Genomic DNA, 18,946 nt, shown 5'->3' on the forward strand with positions numbered 1-18,946 from the left:
ACAGGAGGTCTCCAGAGACTCACCTCGGCTGACAGGCAGCGACACTGGAAACTCAGGGCCCTCCTTGGCTACCTGGATGAGGTCTTCAGAAGGAAGCGCTCTATTACTCTATTCTCTTTAAGAAATGAAGTCTGGATCCTCTATGTGTGTGCACCTGCCATCTGCCCGGAATGCACGATGCCCCGCAGACTCACAGACAGCAGGTGTTAGAAGCAAACTATTTCTCTACCACTCAATTCAAGTCTTAGTCAGGATTACTGGTTCTCAAGGTAATTAAAAAGTCTTCATTGTGACCCAGTATGAACCCATCCATTTTTCTGTGTCTTCATTCCACTTACATTATCTTTGATTTACTCCAAGATCTGCCTCCCCAAGATTTTAAATCTCTAGACGAGAAAACCCCAATTCCCATAGGCTTTAAAAAGTGAAAAGTCTTCGAGTACTGAAGCCACCCCCAGGTGTGCATCCCCTGTGGTTCACTCTGGGGACGAATAAGATGACTGAGCCCTATGCATCCATGATGATTAACCAGTGGGTAAAACATCTTCAAATTGTTTGGTAAGAAAAGATCAACAGGTCAATGTTCCAAAACAGAAAACAAGATGAAAGTAGCAAGGATTCAAATTTAAATGCGTGGTAGGAACAACAAACTAAATGCTGTGAAATATCACTCATCCGCAGCAATTAGCACTGCAACACCACACGAATAAAGACGTGCCTACTGGGGAGGTTTAGCCCTCTGGCATGAACCTAAGCCATCCTAGGATAAAGGCACCTGCTCACGCTTTGTTGCCGAGAACAACTCGCTCCCGTGTCAGGAAGGGTATCCTGTTTCATTCAGGACATCACTGCTGGTCTCAAGAGGTTAGCAGGATCAGGGAATGACGACCAGGCAGTGCGTGTCCGAGGCACACACAGTGGGGGCGGGAGGGGCCCAACCATCACACTGGTCCTCATGAAACCGGTTTGTACATTTTCTTGCTATAGAAGCTCTCCCCCAGAAATGGTCATGATTCTTTGTACACAAAGAGTCATGGCTTCTGCAGCAACATGGATGGACCTAGAGATTGTCATACTGAGTGAAGTAAGTCAGACACAGAAAGACAAATATCACATGGTATCGCCTGTATGTGGAACCTAAGGAAAAGGTACAAATGAACTTATTTACAAAACAGAAGTAGAGTCACGGATGTAGACAACACACTTACGGTTACCAGGGGGTGCGGGGGTGGGGGGGTGAGGGGGTAGGAAGGGATAAACTGGGAGATTGCGATTGACGTATACACACTACTAGATATAAAATAGATAACTAATGAAGACCTAGTATACAGCACAGGGAACTCTACTCAATACTCTGTCAATGGGAAAAGAATCTTAAAAAAAAAAAGAGTGAACATATGTACAACTGATTCACTTTGCTGTACGCCTGAAACTAACACAACACTGTAAATCAACTATACTCGAATAAAAAACTTTTTAAAAAATTAAACAGAAATAGAGTCACGGCTTTTGGCATTCAAATCCCATCCTCTTGGTCCCGTTCTAGCTCTATTAAGCCAATGGTAAAACGGCCAACCCATGTCTTCTAACACGGAGCCATGTTCTCCATGGCAACAAAGGCTCCGTTAACCGGGATCTGATATTAAAACTGGGCTTTCTTTAATTTACAATTTTAGAATTTAGTCATCTCTCATCTCTCACACCACTCCTCACGGTGCCCCAGGGTCATCTAATTCCCAACTATACTGATCACTGGCAACTCATGCAAAGTAAGAAAGAGAAAGAACCCGTCTCTTTCATCAAGGTCCTGGTGAAAACACTGGAGAGCTCTGAGAAACGTATCTGGGTGGCTCCCAGACAGCTCGGAACCAGCCTTGGCTTATTTAAATAAGGCACACTACGGTTTCCAGTTCCTCTTCCGGAGATGACTGTCCCTATTTAAAACTCCAGCTACCGTTTCCTGTACATTTCGATCAATATTTAATGGAACCCCAAAGTTTAGGGGGATTGTGGCAATTTTTCAAATCGAGAAAGCGACAGAGAAAGGGGGACTGGGAACAGAAGGGAAAGTTGACCCGAAGCCAAAAACTAGAGGAAACACTTAAATTTTAATCCCGGCCCGTGGAGCCGGAGCGTAATCATGTCTCTGTTGAACGCAAACCATCTTCCACAGGCTCACACAGAGTTCAAGGGATTCTTGAGAAAAAGACGTGAGGGCTGGACGCTCAAGTTGAGCCCAAAACAACTCTCAAGAAAATAAAGATCCCCCAGATCCACCGGACTCGACAGAATCCACCAAGTCAACACGATCTCGGCCCACTCGCAGCGTCCCCCGCTTTAACTCCCATCCTCAGAACAGACACACACGGAGTCAAGCCTCACCTAGAGCGGGCGTCACGGCGGCCATGGGCCCGGCGGGGTCCAGCTGGAATCCGCCCATCACGAACTGGGCGTCGGGGGCGGCGCTGTCCACCTTCAGGTTGGGCAGGCTCATGTTCTGGGCCAGGTAGTACTGGTAGAGCTCGGCCTCGGCGGGCGAGGGCAGGCTGCCGAGGCCCAGGTGGCGGCTGTGCTGGATCTGGGTCATGTTCTGCTGCAGCAGCATCATGTTGTGCATGTGCTTCTCGCTCGTCATGTGGATGCGGAGGTTCCTGGCCACGTTGGTCTCGTAGTCGCACACCTCGCACCGCCAGGTGGGCTTGGTTTTTGGTTTGGTGGGCGAGGGGGCCCCACAGGAGCTGCCGATGCTGGCCGCGGCGGCCGCCGCCGCGGCAGCCGCCGCCGCCGCCCCAGCCGTGTGGCTGAAGACCTGCTCGCCCCCTCCGTTCTGCAGGTTCTGCATGTTGTTGAGATGCTTGTCGGACTGCATGTGAATGCTGAGGTTGCCTTTGGTAGTTGTGGAGTAGTTACACACCTCACAGCGGAAAGGCTTGTAACCACACGTGTAGCTCTCGCCTCGGGCCAGCCGAGGGTGGGGCTGCCCGCTCTTGCAGTAGACGCAGGAGCCCCCCGGCTCCGGGTGCTTCTCCTTCATGTGCGCCTCCAGCGTCTGCTGGTACTTGTAGTGCCAGTTGCACTTGGGGCACTTGAGTGTCTTGCACGAGTTGCGAGAATGCATCATAGTCATGTGGCCGCCCAGCGAGCGGGAGGAACCCAGGACCGTGTCGCATTTGGGGCACTCCACGCCACTCCCCGAGGGGCACTCCCCCACCCCAAGCTCGCAGAGGGAGCCAGCATGCTGGTGATGGGGGACGAAGCCCCCATCGTCCCCCTCTGTGCTTTCATTTGGTTCTGGTGCTGTGGCATTGTCTTTATTGGCACTTTCATCAGCAAAGTCCAGCCTCCTGCCGCCCTCTGCCACGTTGGCCCTGACGCCCTCACCGTTAAAGCTTAAACGATTCCTCCTGTTCGCACCATCAAAGACAACAAAGGAAGAAGTGGAATTAGAACTAGTAGAAGCTGCGCCCCTCGACAGGGTCTGGAGCACAGTAGGCATTAAGGGGGAGTTAGAAATGCTTTGGTTTGAGAGAGCAAGGTCCTTTTTGCTGCCACTACCTGCTGCGGCCCCAGACTCCCCGGGGGGCCTGTCCTCCAGCTCCTCGTCCAACTCGCTTGGAAAGAGCCCTTTGCAGCCCTCGTCCTCCTCGTCCTCGTCGTCCTCGTCGTCGTCCTCGTCCTCCACCTCCTCCTCGTCCTCGTCCTCCTCCTCTTCGGCCTCCTCCTCGGCCGGCTCCGCCTTCTCGGAGAAGCAATCCGGATCGCCCACTTCTTGCTTCTCTCCTTCTGCTGCCCCAGAGTCCTTGCCCTCTGAGGATTTGGTAGGACTGGAGGCCAGAGGCCCCAGGGGGACTGAGGTAATGGGGGTCTTCAGGACCGAGCTGGTGAGCCCGCCAAGGTTCAAGAGGGCGCCGGGGGTCAAGATACCAGCCTGGGGCTGCTCGGGGCCGGCGGCAGGGCCGGCTGGGAGAGCCTCCTCCCCTTCCATTCGAATGCCACTAAATTTACCATAAAAACTGTGTCCGGGGCCTATGAGGTTAGCGGTGGAAACTAAAGGGAGTTGAAAGTTTTTGTTTTTTGGTTCCAGAAAACTTACAAGGGGTTCCTTGTCTTTGCCGATCCCTTGGATGATAGCGGAGATGTTCTTGTTGCTAAGAAGTTTCCGCTCATCTTCACTCAGGGTCATTCGATGGTCGTGCACCGCATGGGTCACAAACGAACGGACGTACCCGAAGGAGAGTTTGCACAAGAAACACATCAGGATGGGCTTCCTCTTGCCATAGAGCACGAAGCCATCGAATCTGGACAGGTCCACATTGTTGGGAACATCTTTGGATACGCAGGAGCTCTTGGCAGAGCCGTCACTGTTCAGATAATCCTTGTTGCTTTTGTGTCGCACGTCAAACACGCGGAAGCTGTGCAGGACGGGGCTGAGCCCCGTCAGGGCTGAGGTATTCGGGAAAGCCTGGTCTGGGCCCTCAAACCATTTCCCGAAGGATGAGGCTATGTGGAAAGTGTTGATGATCTGTGGGTAGACGGGCGCAGCGCAGGAAGGGTCCCCCGGCTTGCCCGCCGAGGCGGGGAGAGAGTTCAGGAAGAGCGACGGGAGGGGCCCACTGCCACCCGCACCCACGCCCCCGCCCGGGGTCAGCTGGCTCAGGCTCTCGACGATGTACGCCGAGCCGTCCGGCTGGTACACGATCTCCCCGGCCAGGTTCTCCACGTCACTCTCCTCGTCCCCCTCCTCACTGCTGTCGCTCCCGCTCTCCTCCCTCAGGGGCGGCGGGGGGCGCGCGCCGGGGCAGTGATGCTCCATGTAGGTCTGGAGGCTGGCGAAGGAGGCCAGGCACTCGTTGCAGCTGACCTCCTTGCCGGCGGGCTCGGCAGCGGGCCCGGCCGGGGCGGTGCTCTCCGCGAGGCGCTCATTGAAGGGGGCCCTCAGGCCGTCCAGGGGCCCGTGGTTCTCGCTTGTGGACTGCTCCATGCTACTGGGTTTGTCGGGGAGGTGGGTGCTGTTGAGTTCAGTCCATTGCTGGTGCTGAGGGATACCGCACCCATTGTCCTTCCCCGAGACGACAGGCGAGTCACAGCCTTCCATGGTAAGGCCTGCGTGGAGCTTTCATTGCACCCAGTACGGATCGGACCTGAAGGGCGGAGGCAAGGGGGAGAGGAGGGAGAGAGGGGGAAGAGAGAGAGAAAGGAAAGAGGTTAGGAGGGCCGAGGCTAAGGTCCCACACAGAGCGCTCTAACAGGCTTCTGTCCACACCCACAACAGAGACCGCGGGGCAGTGGGGACCCCGGCCGTCGCCCCACCCCGTCGAGGCGCAGAGGGTGGGCAGCGCCCCTGGGTGTCACGGCCAGGTTGCGTGGCAGAGGCGGGGGTGGAGGTGTGGGGAAAGGGGCATCAGGAGAATCCCTCTTCGTCTTCAGACTGTTGGCAGCTCTACCCCTGGAGACCGGTTCGAATCTGGGTTCTTTGCAAGCACAGCGTCAGAGTCGGGGCCGGGCGATGAGCCACAGGGGAGGAGGAGGACGGCGTCAACTCGCCAGGCCCCGCCGAGGACACAGAACAGCAGCCCTGCCGCACGCAGGTGGCAGCACAAAGCCACGCCGGCTGCCCGCACTGTCTGGGGGCCAGGGGGACGCCGGGGACGGACAGACAGGAGGAGGAAGACCTTGCAGCCCTCGAGGAAGAATCATGAACCTGGGAGAGGATACGCCATTTGATTTAGAGGCGAAGTTGTGCCGTCGCTCGTACTGACCCGATTTCTAGTTTGAGAAGTTCACGGAAAAGTGCTGAGGACTACAGGGCTCGAGGGCAAGCGTGCAGGCCTGGACAAGCTCTGCAAAGCCCCCAAAAGGGCCCACGGCTGCATTCATCCTCTCCGAGCCTGGGAAACATCGTCCCATTTTACAAGCAGTAAAACTGAGGGCCTAAATCTAAAAACGAGGCCAGTGCCATCCGGGCGCCGAGAAAGGCGGATCTCCCAATTCCCATCCCCTCCCTACAACCCACAGAACACCCTTGCTTGTGACTCAGCTGGTTTCAGACTCAAAATATGTAGGTGCAAAACGTGAGCTTGATGTTTCTAAGAAGAGCCACCCCGACTCTCAACGGGCCGACTTCCCCGCCAGCGGAGAGGATCTCGCCCTGCCTGGATGAGCCCGTTCACCACTGGCTGGGTGGTTCTGCTGTCAAGGATCTTCGCGGCGAGCCGAGATGGCAGCTGGGCTCCGCCAGCCCCCGTTCCACACCTGCCTCTCAGTTATTAGTCGCTACCCAAAGCAGCTGTCCTTCAGCCCTGGGGCTTTTCCGTTTCCGACTCCAAAGTGCCACTAAGCTGAATTTGCCCTCTGAGACCTCGCGTCCCTGGGGAGGGAGACATCAGATCACCCGCCACCGCTCTGCTCCTGTGGCAACAACATCACAGGAGTATTTCTTCCGTCCGGCCCCGCTCCAACAGGCAACGCAGCGCCTCGCAAGGCCCTGAGCATTCGCTGCAAATCCCAGGCCACCCTCCCGCCACACCTCCTTCCAGGAGAACACGTGGCTGCTTCTCCACCCACCATCTCATTCACACACAGTGGATGAAGGTTTTGGCTGCGTTTGGTCTCCCTCCCCACCAACCCCCATCTTCCCACTCTTTTTTCATTGCTTGATTCTCGACTGCACAGTGAGCGAATAGGTCCCCCTCGGGAAAAGACGGGGAAGGCAGGTTTACCAGAAGTCTCAGGAGAAACAACTTTCTGGAAGGACGTGTCACGTTTTGTTTAAAACACACACCACCTCTCAGCATATAACCTCAAACTCCATTACAACAAGGTTCCGTGTTCCTGAGAAAAGACATATTGACTTTAAACAAAGATAACCACACCAAACCAAACAGCAAGGGCGATAAGACTTCCTCGCAAGGCTCAGCTGGGATACAGGTGAGAATCCAGGGTGGCTCTTCCTAAGGACGCACATAATTGGCTGGATGACATCTGATTGACAGCTCAGGCCAAAAAGGTTGGCAGGCCTGAAGGGGCGGGAGGGTTAACAGCCCAATCGTAAAATCAATGTCATAAATGCTTGGTAAGTTACAGGAACATGCGGGAAGGGGAGGCCACGACTGATAAAGGGGAACAGCTTTGATGCTTCACCAGGGACTTGTGTATCGACAGCAAAGCCAATCTCCTCTCCAGCCTGGACTGGGCTAAGAAACCTGCAAGCATTTACCAATTAATTGGTGGGTTTCTCTTGCTCTGCTCTCTTCTTCTTCCTCCTCCACAAATCATCCAGCTAAGGGACTGGGACTTCTAAAAACTCACCTAACTTTGTTTTCTATTCCTCAGCAAAAGGCGTCAAGAAAAGATGACCTTATAGGCAAAGACAGATGCACCCGTCGTGGTGACGCTAGCCCCATGAGAGGGGACACACAGGGGACCACTCATTTGCAGGGGCAACAGCCCACTGAGATGCTGGTGGGAAAGAAGGATCCCACTCTGGACCTCAGGCACCAGTTCTGGACTTCCTTTCAATGCTTGCTGGCCAGGGCAATCAGAAGCTCTTACAACTCTGCTAAGTCACGTGTGGTTCAGGGCCAGTGAGCTCACCCAGTGAGCCTGTGAGAAGCGCAGACTCTCAGATCAGAATCTGCATTTTTAATACAAATGCCCAGGGGATGTGCATTATTAAAGCTTGAGTGAGACACTCTCTATTTTACAACAACTTCACCAGACCACCAGCTCCTCCATGCCTGGGGCCTGCACTGCTAGGTAACCAGGCAGGGTCAGTCTTGGGCTCACCCACCAGTCCCTGGGAGGCGCAGGGATGGGGGTGGACAACAGGGGACCAGAGCACAGAGATGAAGAAATCTCTTAGCCCTGCCCCATCCTTCAGCTCCAGAACCTCAGGCCCTCTCCCACTCTCCTGCCCGGCCGGCAGCTCCTTTCACTCTGTTTATCAGCTAGTCAATAAGAAAAAGATAGTTCTTACTTAAGGAGGCAGAAGTCAACTCAGCAGGTCGATCGGCACTCTGTCTGTAAACACGGTTTCCCGTAAAATCAATGATCTTCAGTTACGGACGGCAGCCTGGGAATCCAGCGGGTCCCGGTGCTCTCACAGCCCCCATACGTGCAGCTCTGCCCCCCCACACATACTCCTCCAGTACCTCCAGGGCCAGCACACACAGCACAAACCCGCAACCCCTCCTGCAGCCTGCTTCCCTCCAGCCATTTACACCCCAAAATCCCCTTTAAACACAGACGTGCTCTACTCATGACCACCAGTGTCGTACTCAGCAAGGATATTTTGTGTGTGTGTGGTTTTAAGAATTCAGTTAGATTTCAACTGAGCACACCTCTCCAGTAAGAGAGTTAAAGGGAAGATACGGGAGGGATCTAGCCTCGCACTCTCTGCTGAGCGCCTCCCTCTGCCCTGTGAGAAGTCTTCTTGCACAGAGAAGTTCTAACATCTTCATCGAGAGCCCCCTGCTCTTGCTTCTCCCACAAGTTATAGTTTCCTTGGAACCTATCTGTAAAGCCCCTGCATCTTTGCCAATATCGGTCTTTATTTTTCAAAGACGGTTTAAAATTATAAAACTCCACCCTGTTATCCTGGGCGCCACGCCCACCCCCCCCCCCCATCTCGCTCTTTCAACTGAGAAGATGTGATGTGACAGCTTTATCCCATTCCCTTAAGCAGACAGAACCGGGCTCCACGCAACAGTTACAGGGAAGCTGGGGTGGGAGGTGCAGTTACTTGGAAGGGGAGGGGGCTCCACTGATGCGCCAGCTCCTGGAGAATTAAACATGAACGGTCGCACTCTGTAATTTTAAATTGTTAATTAGCACAGGGTTAATTAGGCGGTCCTTTCACAAGAGGCAGTTTGGCAGAAAACCAAGAAAGGAAACAAAGGGGAAGAAAAAAACAAAGAGAGAGCAGAGACAGCCAGAAACTGTTGCCCGCGGCGCCCCCGCCCCCCCCGTGAATAACCCATGCAGCATCGCCAGAGAGAAGCAAACCGGAGGGCTCCCGGGGACTCCCTAGTCTGCTGGAGGGGGATTCGATGAGCACCGCGATTTGGCAGTGGGTATCAAAAGCCTCAAAAATGCACGTGCCCTTTGACTCAGCAATTCCCCCATTCCAGGAAACAATCCAAGATACGCAAAGAGATATAAGATTATTCTTCACAGTGTTCATAACAGAAAAAAAAAGATGGAAATAATGTGGCGAAACAAGGTACTCTCTAAATAAATTACAGTGCATAGCATTCCATAGGATGTTAAAAAATGGCATTTTTAAAAGAAACTAGTTACGGGCGTGGGAAAATGATCACACAGGATGCTGAGTGAACAAAGCCTATATAGGTCTGCATATGGAAATACATAAGATTTCTATCAAAAAATTTTACAACGGTAATTGCTAGGGGATGAGGTTATGGGCTACTTCATTTCCTCCTTCGCGCCTTTATTTCCCAAGGCTTTTTAAAATGAAAATCATCTTAAGGGAAGTCATCACTTCCTGTGTGTGGCATCATGGTAAGGCCTGTGGGTTCAATGCCACCTCAATGCTCATAACATTCCATGAGATGGGTGCTATTTTTTTAAATTTTTTTTTGATGTGGACCATTGTTAGCCTTTATGGAATTTGTTACAATATTGCTTCTGTTTTATGTTTTGGCTTTTTGGCTGTGAGGCATGTGGGATCTTAGCTCCCCGACCAGGGACTGAACCTGCACCCCCTGCACTGGAAAGTGAAGTCTTAACCACTGGACCACCAGAGAAGTCCTGAGTGAGATGGGCGCTATTTTTATCCCCATTTTGCAGAAGGGAAAACTGAGGTTGCAGCCTAAATGACAAAACCGTAGCCTGGCTGTGGAGTCTGTGTTCTTTGCCACTCTACTGTGTTTTTCTGTAGTGTCTATTTCTCAAGGAGAACTTCAGAACATCTGACATTTACATTCAATCTTTAGGTACCAGGGACCGTTCTAAGATCATGGGCTATCAGGACTGCTCTGTAATGGAACACTGCCAGTTCATACACACGCCCTTTTTTTTTTTTTGCTTGGGAGTGGTGGGGGAGGAGAGTTCAAAATGGACTCTCTTACTTGGATATCTTCATACAGGAGAGAAGGGGATAAAAGTTCTTTGCTGTTGCAAAGAACTGTACGGTAGGCCCATTATCCTGACTTCTTTTAAGAAAAAAAAAAAGGCAGATTCCAGAAACTATAAATCTAGAAATGTATTCATTCATTCATACATTAACTGAACATTTACTGCACATCTATTATGTGCCTGATGCTAGAGAATCAACAATAGACAGGTCTCAGCTTACATTCTTGTGGGGCAAAGACTGCAAACAAATAAATACAATGTTAAATGTGAAAAAGCACTCAGAAGTAAATATAAAACAAGAGAAGGGGAAGGAGTGACGTGTATCATCATTTTGGATAAAGTAAATATAAATATATATATTAAATTTAAAAGGATATGTTATAGATTATATACTGCAAGTTCCTCACAGTTTGAGAACAGAGTTGACAGTTGCTGAATAGCATCTGGGGAGAAAAAAGTCCTGAGGAATTAGCAATTAGCTGTAGGTTCAGTAAGAAAATTCACATAAAATAAACTGAAAAGCAGCTTCAGTTAGATTCAATGATCTGAGAAATGCAGTAGAGGGTACTTTTTGATTTTAATAACATATCCCAAAGTTTATCATTTCTTTGTATCTAGGGTAGCAAAATGTCTTATAAAGTCTGCCTGATTTTAAAGCTGGAGGATGCCGTTACCTAAAGTACCCACTCAGGGAATTCCCTGGCAGTCCAGTTAAGACTCTGCGCTCCCACTACAGGGGGCACGAGGTTCGATCCCTGGGTAGGGTAAGATGCTGCATGCCACGCAGCGTGGGGGGGTGGGGCATATACAGTACCCACTCAAAGGTCAATGTGCCTGGGGACACGCCTTAATTCCTGCCTTATCCCTGGTTCCCTTCGCTTAAATCAACAACCTGAGGGGCAGAGGAGACCAAGCACATACACCAATTTGCAAAGTAAATAAAGTCGAGAGGACTAACCAATATGCTAATTAGTGGAATCAGGACTTAAAAAAAAAATCTCGATAAGTTGGAACAACAGGCTGAAAGGAACAAGATGAAATTCTGAAAGGATAAGTAGGAAGCCTTGTATTTCAGTTCAGGCAAGCAGTAAAACCAACAGAGAACGGAAGAGACCTGGATTAACAGTAGTTCATGCAAAGAAACCCTGGAGGTGTTACTTCACTACAAATTCAGTGGCAGCCCAAAGCTGACATGGTGACCAAAGACATAAATGTGGCCTCTGGGCTACAGGGGGTACCTCTACCTGTTCCAACTCAGCAGGATCACAGCCCCATCATTTTCTCTGCCTGCATGAAGAATGTTATGAGCCACATGGGGAAATCTCGGTAAGAGGGGTACTGACAACTGAATCGTGTCTTGACCACGTGAATCGTGGCTTGACCACGATCAGCTCAAGAGCAAAGAAAAGCGAGGTCCCCACTGCAGGGCAAGACAACTATCCCAAGCCATGCGAAGGCCCGCCCGCCACGTACGCGGAGGATTAGTTCCGAGTCTCCTACTTAGCTTCAGGGTTTAACTAGGAGTAATGAGGGGGAATTTATTAAAAATTAAGAGTTCAACTCAATATAAATGAAAATCTTTCTCTAGATTATCAAAGCTCCCAATGGAATGTTGACTCTGGTTTCATGAATGGAGAAAAAAGACATTTTGCCATGGCCCGAGGTTCCATCAGGCAGCCTCCTGGGTCCTTTGAAATGTGAAGATTCTATTCATTCCAAGTGCTCCATCGGGTTGCTCAGGCAGCTTTATCAGCTTTAACCTCCTCCTCTGTGATCCCACAGTGTTCTGCATATGGGGACACACTGCAACTCTGGGGTTATCGCACTGCTGTAATTATATGTTGACTGGTCTGTTTCTGCCACTAGGCTGAAAGCAACTTGAGAGTAGGTTCCACGTCTCATTCATCTCTGTACTGTCCACATCCAAGATGTAATAGATGCTTAAAAAAACCATGGGGAAAATTAAGGCATTAGGAGAAATGATAACACTTTGAGAGGGGAAAAAAAAAGATGATTCCTATACACATTCTTTCTTTTCCTCTTAGCTGAAGAAGTGTGTGGTGTAACCATTCTCCTCTAAATAGAACCAGGTCTCCTTGTAGAACTGGCTGGTTCTTGGGCTGGGGCAGGGAGAGTGCAGGATGAGCGTGGAGCATCTTTCTAAGCCAGAACATAAGAAAGTGCTCTAGGAATGAAGAGAGTGGGACCGAAGGACCCAGGAGCAGGTTGCAGGGCTCTCACTGCCTGAACCTGGGACAATTTGAGCAAGAAAGTTACATGAGGGTAAAGAACTATAACCCAATATATAACATAAGAATCCATGATTCCATACTTTTATAAATTAAAAAAAAAAGTGGGAGAAGGTAGAGTTCTTGCTTAGGGTGGAAATCCAACTAACAAATGCAGAGGGAATTACGGATTTAGAAAAACACCATTTGGTAACCATCATCATAATAGCCCATTCAGGAAAGAATCGGTGGATACTAAAACTGGTGGGTGAAAGTTTGAGTAGTTACAGAATATTTACACAGTCTCAAAGTATCTCCCCACAAGACACTTATTAACTACAGAAGAAAAAACAGTGATTTTACAGTGGAGAAACCTGGCAGACATCACCTTCCTTCACCATGTGATCAAAGCTAGGATCACCAGGAATGAGACAAATAGCCATCCTGTGTCTCCTGAGAGGATACACTGAGAAGAACACAACACCCCTTCCCTGGCATGCCTGCCAGAAATGCAAAACCTGAGTCTAATCATGGAGGGGGCATCAGGCAAATCCAAGCTGGGGACAGTCTACAAAATGTCCTAGGCTCCTACTGAGCCCGCGTGCCACAACTGCTGAAGCCCGCGCGCCTAGAGCCCGTGCTCTGCAACAAGGGAATCAATGCAATGAGAAGCACGAAGAGCAGCCCCCGCTCGCCACAACTAGAGAAAGCCCGCGCGCAGCACCAAAGACCCAACGCAGCCATAAATAAATAGATAAATAAAAATAGATCTATTCAAAAAACATGTCCTAGGCTCTTCAGAAATGTCAGTCAGGAGGCAGAAAGACAGATTAAAGGGGACTAAAGAGACATGACCAATGAACATAACAAAGAATCTGGGTTCTCTTTCCCTATAAAGGGTACAATTGGGACAACTTGCAAAATCTGATAAAGATCTGTAGATTGGGCAGTAGTAGTAGATGAATGTTCATTTCCTAATTTTGATAACTGCAGTATGGTTATATAAGAGAATATCTTTGTTTTTAAGACATAGACACTGATACATTTAGAGGTGAAGGGGCATGATGTCTTGATTTTCAAACTGCTTAGAAAAAAAAGTGTGAGAGTGTGTGTCTGTACAGACCTGCGTGAGTACAAACATACAAATAGAACTTAGAAAATGCTAACTTGGGTGGGGGGGGGTCTGGAGGAAAGGTATGTTAGAATTCTTTGTCCTATTATTATAACTTTCTTGTACATCTGAAATTATATCAAAAGAAAAAGAAAAAAGAAATTGTCCAGTGCAGGAATACTACATGTTGAACCTCCCAAAATACTTATGAACAGCCAACCCAGCCTGATTCCCTACCCTTGTCTTCAGCTGAAATCCATTCCTGGCACAGCTTCATGAAAGGAGGGAGGCTGCAAGGCTGGACGGGGAGGTGCAGACAGACAGACAGACAGAGAAAACTGGTCTTCCCTTCCTTCAGCCGAGAGGTCCTGGATAGAGCCCACTGGTTGGAGGAGACAAACGGCCATTCTAAGCCAGGCGGAATTTCAAGTAACACACGCTGGTAAGATATTTCCTAAGACACCCATGACCCTGATTCAGGACAGATTTCCCTAACTTGGTGAAAAGCAATTCTAAATATAATGGCAGGGGCAGCCACCACAGAAAAGAACCCCAGCAACCTACAGAGGGTGGGCTTTGCTTAACCTAGACTAAAACACATTAGCGAAATACACAACAATGAATAAACTATCCCCTTGGCCTCAAAAAAAAAAAAAAAAGCCAAGGGCAACCTAGATTCTGAGATAAGTAGAAACCTCATTCAAGGGGCAAAGAAATAATACCCTCATCTGTTTAGCTTGGAAGCCACTGAAGAAGCACATCCAATTCCATTCTGTGCTTTATACAATAACTGTATTTGTATATTGCTGCTGCGTATAAGTTAGTAAGTGTTAAACCGTAAATAGGTGAGATTCCACCCTCTTGGTAGCAATTTCCCAGTAGCCTTAAGAATTATTCTGTTACTATGGCGAGGTCAGAAAACACACACATGCTGGAACAGGTCTCTTGTGTTGCAGGAGGACCATTGCCCGGAAGGCCCAGAGAATTGTCCAGGCCCTGGGCTTCGTGTTTGCTAATAAGTGCATCTGTGCTCTTTCCAGCGTGAACATAAATCAGCCTGGAAGTGAAAACTGCTAGCTCAGTCCATTCTGCAGGGAATCCACAACTACCGTGATTATTCTGGCTCCAGTGGACTCGTGGAGGGGAAGAGGAGGGAGTCGTGAGATCATAAAGCAGAGCCAGGTCTAGGAGCCCAGGCTGTGGGTGTTGGGAGAGATGAGCTGGTATTTAGGGGAAGAGAATTTGTTACTATACACATGGACACACTCACAGTTCAAAAACAACCAAACCCATGAATACAGTAATAAAAAGTGAAATGACTCAGCTATTACTTAATTCTCTACATTTTTCTTAAAAAAAAAAAAAAGGATTTGGGGCAGTTTAACCAGCTATCCCAACACTTAGGTACTTACTTCAGTGTCTACTCTGAGACCTCTCCACCATATCCAGAGGACTACAGGCCAGCATCCTTTGTCCATCTCTGGCCTGAATGGTTCTCTCCTGACCTGGATTTATGCACCATAACACATGCATCCCCACCCCCCTCCCAGATGTGAAGCAGCCCCTCCTTCAACTGCCCCTCCTACCTGACAGGTGCGTACCTCAGCCCCTCCAACCTCGCCCATCCCTCAGTGCTTTCCCCGCTGAACTGGATACCTTCCCCCACTGAGTGTACTACTTCAGTGCCTTCTTTTGCCAGCACCCAAAACTTTTCATCTCTGATTTCCTAAAAATCCCTCTTAAAAGATCCCATTTCTGATCTCTCTGTTTTTCCTACTGGGCTGTGGAGCAAAAGCTAGGAAATGATGTAAAATGTACCATCTGGCCCGTTACAGCTTCATTCTGGCATCTCATGATGTTAGACTTATTTTAAAAAATTTCTTCTTACTAAAGGAGTATGAACTCGGTATTTTAAAAATTGGGGGGTATGTGCAGAAAAGCTCAATAGCTGAAATAAAAATCACCTATAATCCCACCAGCCAGAGAGCCACTGGGAGGTAGAAAATTTTTAGGTTTTTTTCTTCTATGTATCGATAGTTAACACATCTTTACCAACCTCAGATCACACTGCTCCTTAAGTGGACTGCCCCTTGAACTTAATTTAGGCATTAAACTGTTCCCATGTCATGAAACATTCTTCGTAAGTTAGAATTAATGGGTGCATACACACTGCATCCTGTGGACATAGCATCATTTCACTAAGCTCTATGACTGGACATGTAGGTAATCCCTAATATTCTGCTGTTAACGCTGCAATAAACTCTCATAAATCTTTGTGCATCTATAATAACACAATAATAAAAATAAGTAGCAGCTCTATCACTACCCTCTTAGTAGGGCCAGGCATGGTTCTAAGCACTTTTTAAATAGACATCATTTCATTTGATCGTTCAACAGCCCACTTTACAGATGAGGAAATTGAGGGTTAGAGGGTTAAATACCTTATACAAGTCACATACTAGCTAAGTCAGCCTTTGAAAGCAGGTAAGCCTTCCTTCCTACTTTAAAACCTAGGCTTTCACCCATAACATTCCATCTCTATTTCCTTAGGATGTATTTCTGGAAGTGTAACTGCGCTCAAAAGCTAGGAATATTTCGGGCTCCCCGGCACAGGCCAAATGGCCTCTAGGAAAGCCTTTCCAGCTCATGCCCATTGGCACACGAGCCTCAATTTTCCTGCACCCTCATCAATAGTGGGTATTATTTTGTTTAAAAAAAAAAAAGTATATTTGGCAGGCAAGAAACGGCATCTCATTTTAACATACATTTTTTGCTAGTGAGAGAGAACCCATCTGCGGATACTCATTGGCAATTTCTATCTCTTTCGTTAATTGCCTGTTACTTCTGCGGCAGGGGTGTGTTGCCCTTTCCATGATGGTTAATAAGAGGGCTTCATAGGGTTTTACTGGCCAACCCTCCCACTCGACTGGCCACCGTATTCCACTCCCGTGTGAGCTCCTGAATGGAAGCCTGCCCACTCACACCGCCAGGCACACAGTGCTGCTCCGTCCTTCCCTTGGATCTCAACTCCTTTAAGCGAGTGGACTGTGCCCACGGCTTCACTTCCCTGACTCTAATCTTCTAAAGCCAGCTCTGTGCGCGTAGCGGGAGCTAGACCGCCTCACATCAACAGTTCTCAAGCTTCGCTGTGCAGCGCACCCGACCACAGAGCTGAGCGAAGATACACACAGACACCGGGCCCCACCCCAGAATACAGGCTCAGGCTCTCTGGAGGGGGCGCTGGACACTGCTTCGGGGGGTCAGAAGGCCCCATGCCTCCAAGATTCGGCCCTCTCTCCGAGGCCACCAATGCCCTTCTTGGGGTAACCAATAGTTGCTCCGCTTTTCCTCTCATACTCTTCAATCTCCCCTCCATTCAAAACTGCTGACTGTCCCCTTGAAACCTTCTCCCCCCTTCACTTCTCTGGCACGGTTTTCTGGCTCTCCTCCTACCTCTCCAACCTCTACCCTGCCTGCCCCTCTTCCCATCCCTTCAGCCCTCCATGGACGCACTTTTCCAGTTATTCGATAAAATTCCCTATTACATTAACCCACAGAAGTCTCTCCTCTCTGTTCTATAGTATTGAACCACCATCATCCTTTCTTCCCCCCTGGCTCTCTGCTCTTATCTCTGTACCTCAACTACCTTAACTACTTCTGTGGTTTCAATTACTGAAATTATGAGTTGACTCCCAAAACAAAAATTTCCATTCCTGACTTATCGCTTGCATATGCATCTCATACTTTCAGCAGACCACAAGATGTCTGCAAGCGGCTAGCCTTCCATCACTCCACACTCAGCGTGGCTCGACATGTCCAAGTGGAACTGCCCCTCACTGAACGCCCTGGGCTCCCCAGGGGGAACTCTCGGTACCATCTCTGATTCCAGAAAACAGAAAGGGAAGATCACTCTAGCCTTCCCGCTGTCATATTCGCCCAGTGCCTGTCCCATGCAAGAGACAGCTGATGCGCATATTCAAACCGATGCTCTCCAGACTGGTCTTAAAACGCTCTAAAATCGACCACCACACTATTAATCAATCAGCTCTCTCACTTGCCCGACAGCACCGTCTCCTCCCCATCATCACATTCTTGCCTCTGTTTCTGCAGCCCCAGGCCCCGTGGACGTTCTCTCTCTTCCTCAACATTTATCCAAACCTTGCACGTCCTTTAAGAAGCACAAGCTCCAGTTCCACGGAGGCAATAGACTCCCCTCCTGTCACTCAAACCCACAGAACTCTCTCCTCTCTGAGCTCCGACAGTAATCACCACCACACTGACACTAAAACACTCCCTCCTCGCTCCAGCTTGGTTACTTCTATCTCTACAAATGGACGATAAGCTGCTTGAAGGCAAACATCTGCTTATAATTCTGTTCATCTCCTAGCCCAGCGCTAAGCATGTAGGATGGATAAAACACTTGATGGAGTTTTAACTTAATTAACACATGATTAGCGTGATTAGAAAGAGCACTCTCTCTTTCTAGGATACATCTTAAATAACATCAGTGGGAGCGTGTTGATCTGAACGTTACGTATAATTGATCACCGAAGACCCGTTCATCCTAATTCTGAGGCTCAGGTACGACACCTGAATATCTCAGTATTTTGCGATTTATTATTTCCTGTTCCAAATATCCGAAAGCTCTGAAGTCTACAGAGGCGGCCCTCATTCCAGCCACCTTAAATAGTCAACGAAACAGAAATCCAAGAAGCCAAGCAAGTCCCTAAATATGATTCTGGGTTTCAAGGGGAGAGTGAGGGGAATCAGGTATGGACAAGGTTTCTGCCTCACAGAAAGAGCTATCAGCGCTAGGCTCACTACGGTAAGAGGTTCTCATGAAGTAGTTCTTGGTCAGCAGAACGTTTAATTTGAATAGCAGGAGAAACTGCGGGGGTTCAAGCTGCACAGACCCAAGAGAAACTCAGCAGAGCAGATTCTTTCTTTGCACTCGCTATTTCCAGGATGCGGGGAGAAGCAGCCACGGGCCTTAAGCTTTCTTTTGTATAGGTCTGATCTAGGCGAGAACAAATGAATACCCTGTTAGCTGCTCTTCTCTGGTCCTGTGGCAGCACCTGGGAAACCCCATCCGACCTTCCCGGATAGAGGAACTCCTGCTCTCCGCGAACTGTGCCACCTGTCGTTCAGGGATGATCGGGAAGCCTGGGAAGGGTGAGGGGAGAGGTGGCCTTGGGGAAGGACAGTCTCCCTCAGCGCGCATCTCCAAAATGACTCTCTGAGAAAGGAGTGTGTTCTCCTCCCGGCCGGAAGAACGCCACATGGCGGGCTCGCCATCAGCGGCGCACTCTGGCACAAGGCTCCGGAGTTGGCACCATGACAAGACAAACAAGGGTTGCCCTTCGAAGGCAATTAATGGGGCAACACACACACACACATAGACACACAGACACACACACACACAGACACACACACACACAGACACACACACACACACACACACACACACACACACACACACACACACACACACACACACACACACGGCCTCTCA

The 18,946-nt window shown here is 49.3% G+C and overlaps 1 protein-coding gene across 6 annotated transcripts in view; it reads right to left on the minus strand.

Moving 5' to 3' along the window:
* Positions 1–18,946, minus strand: part of ZFHX3 (zinc finger homeobox 3) — a 255,989-nt gene that overhangs the window by 164,778 nt on the left and 72,265 nt on the right. For 5 of the 6 annotated variants that reach the window (XR_012328293.1, XM_073796854.1, XM_033844145.2 and 2 more), the window contains exon 2: positions 2,383–5,141. The exons of the other annotated variant lie outside the window; for it this stretch is intronic. Coding sequence is in view for 4 of the 5 variants with exons in the window: in XM_073796854.1 (XP_073652955.1) it covers positions 2,383–5,095 (2,713 nt within the window). In the remaining variant the exon portion in view is untranslated. The remainder of the gene's footprint in view (positions 1–2,382; positions 5,142–18,946) is intronic. 6 annotated transcript variants of the gene reach the window in all.

Source organism: Tursiops truncatus, chromosome 19 (assembly GCF_011762595.2).
Source record: "Tursiops truncatus isolate mTurTru1 chromosome 19, mTurTru1.mat.Y, whole genome shotgun sequence".
NCBI lineage: Eukaryota > Metazoa > Chordata > Mammalia > Artiodactyla > Delphinidae > Tursiops > Tursiops truncatus.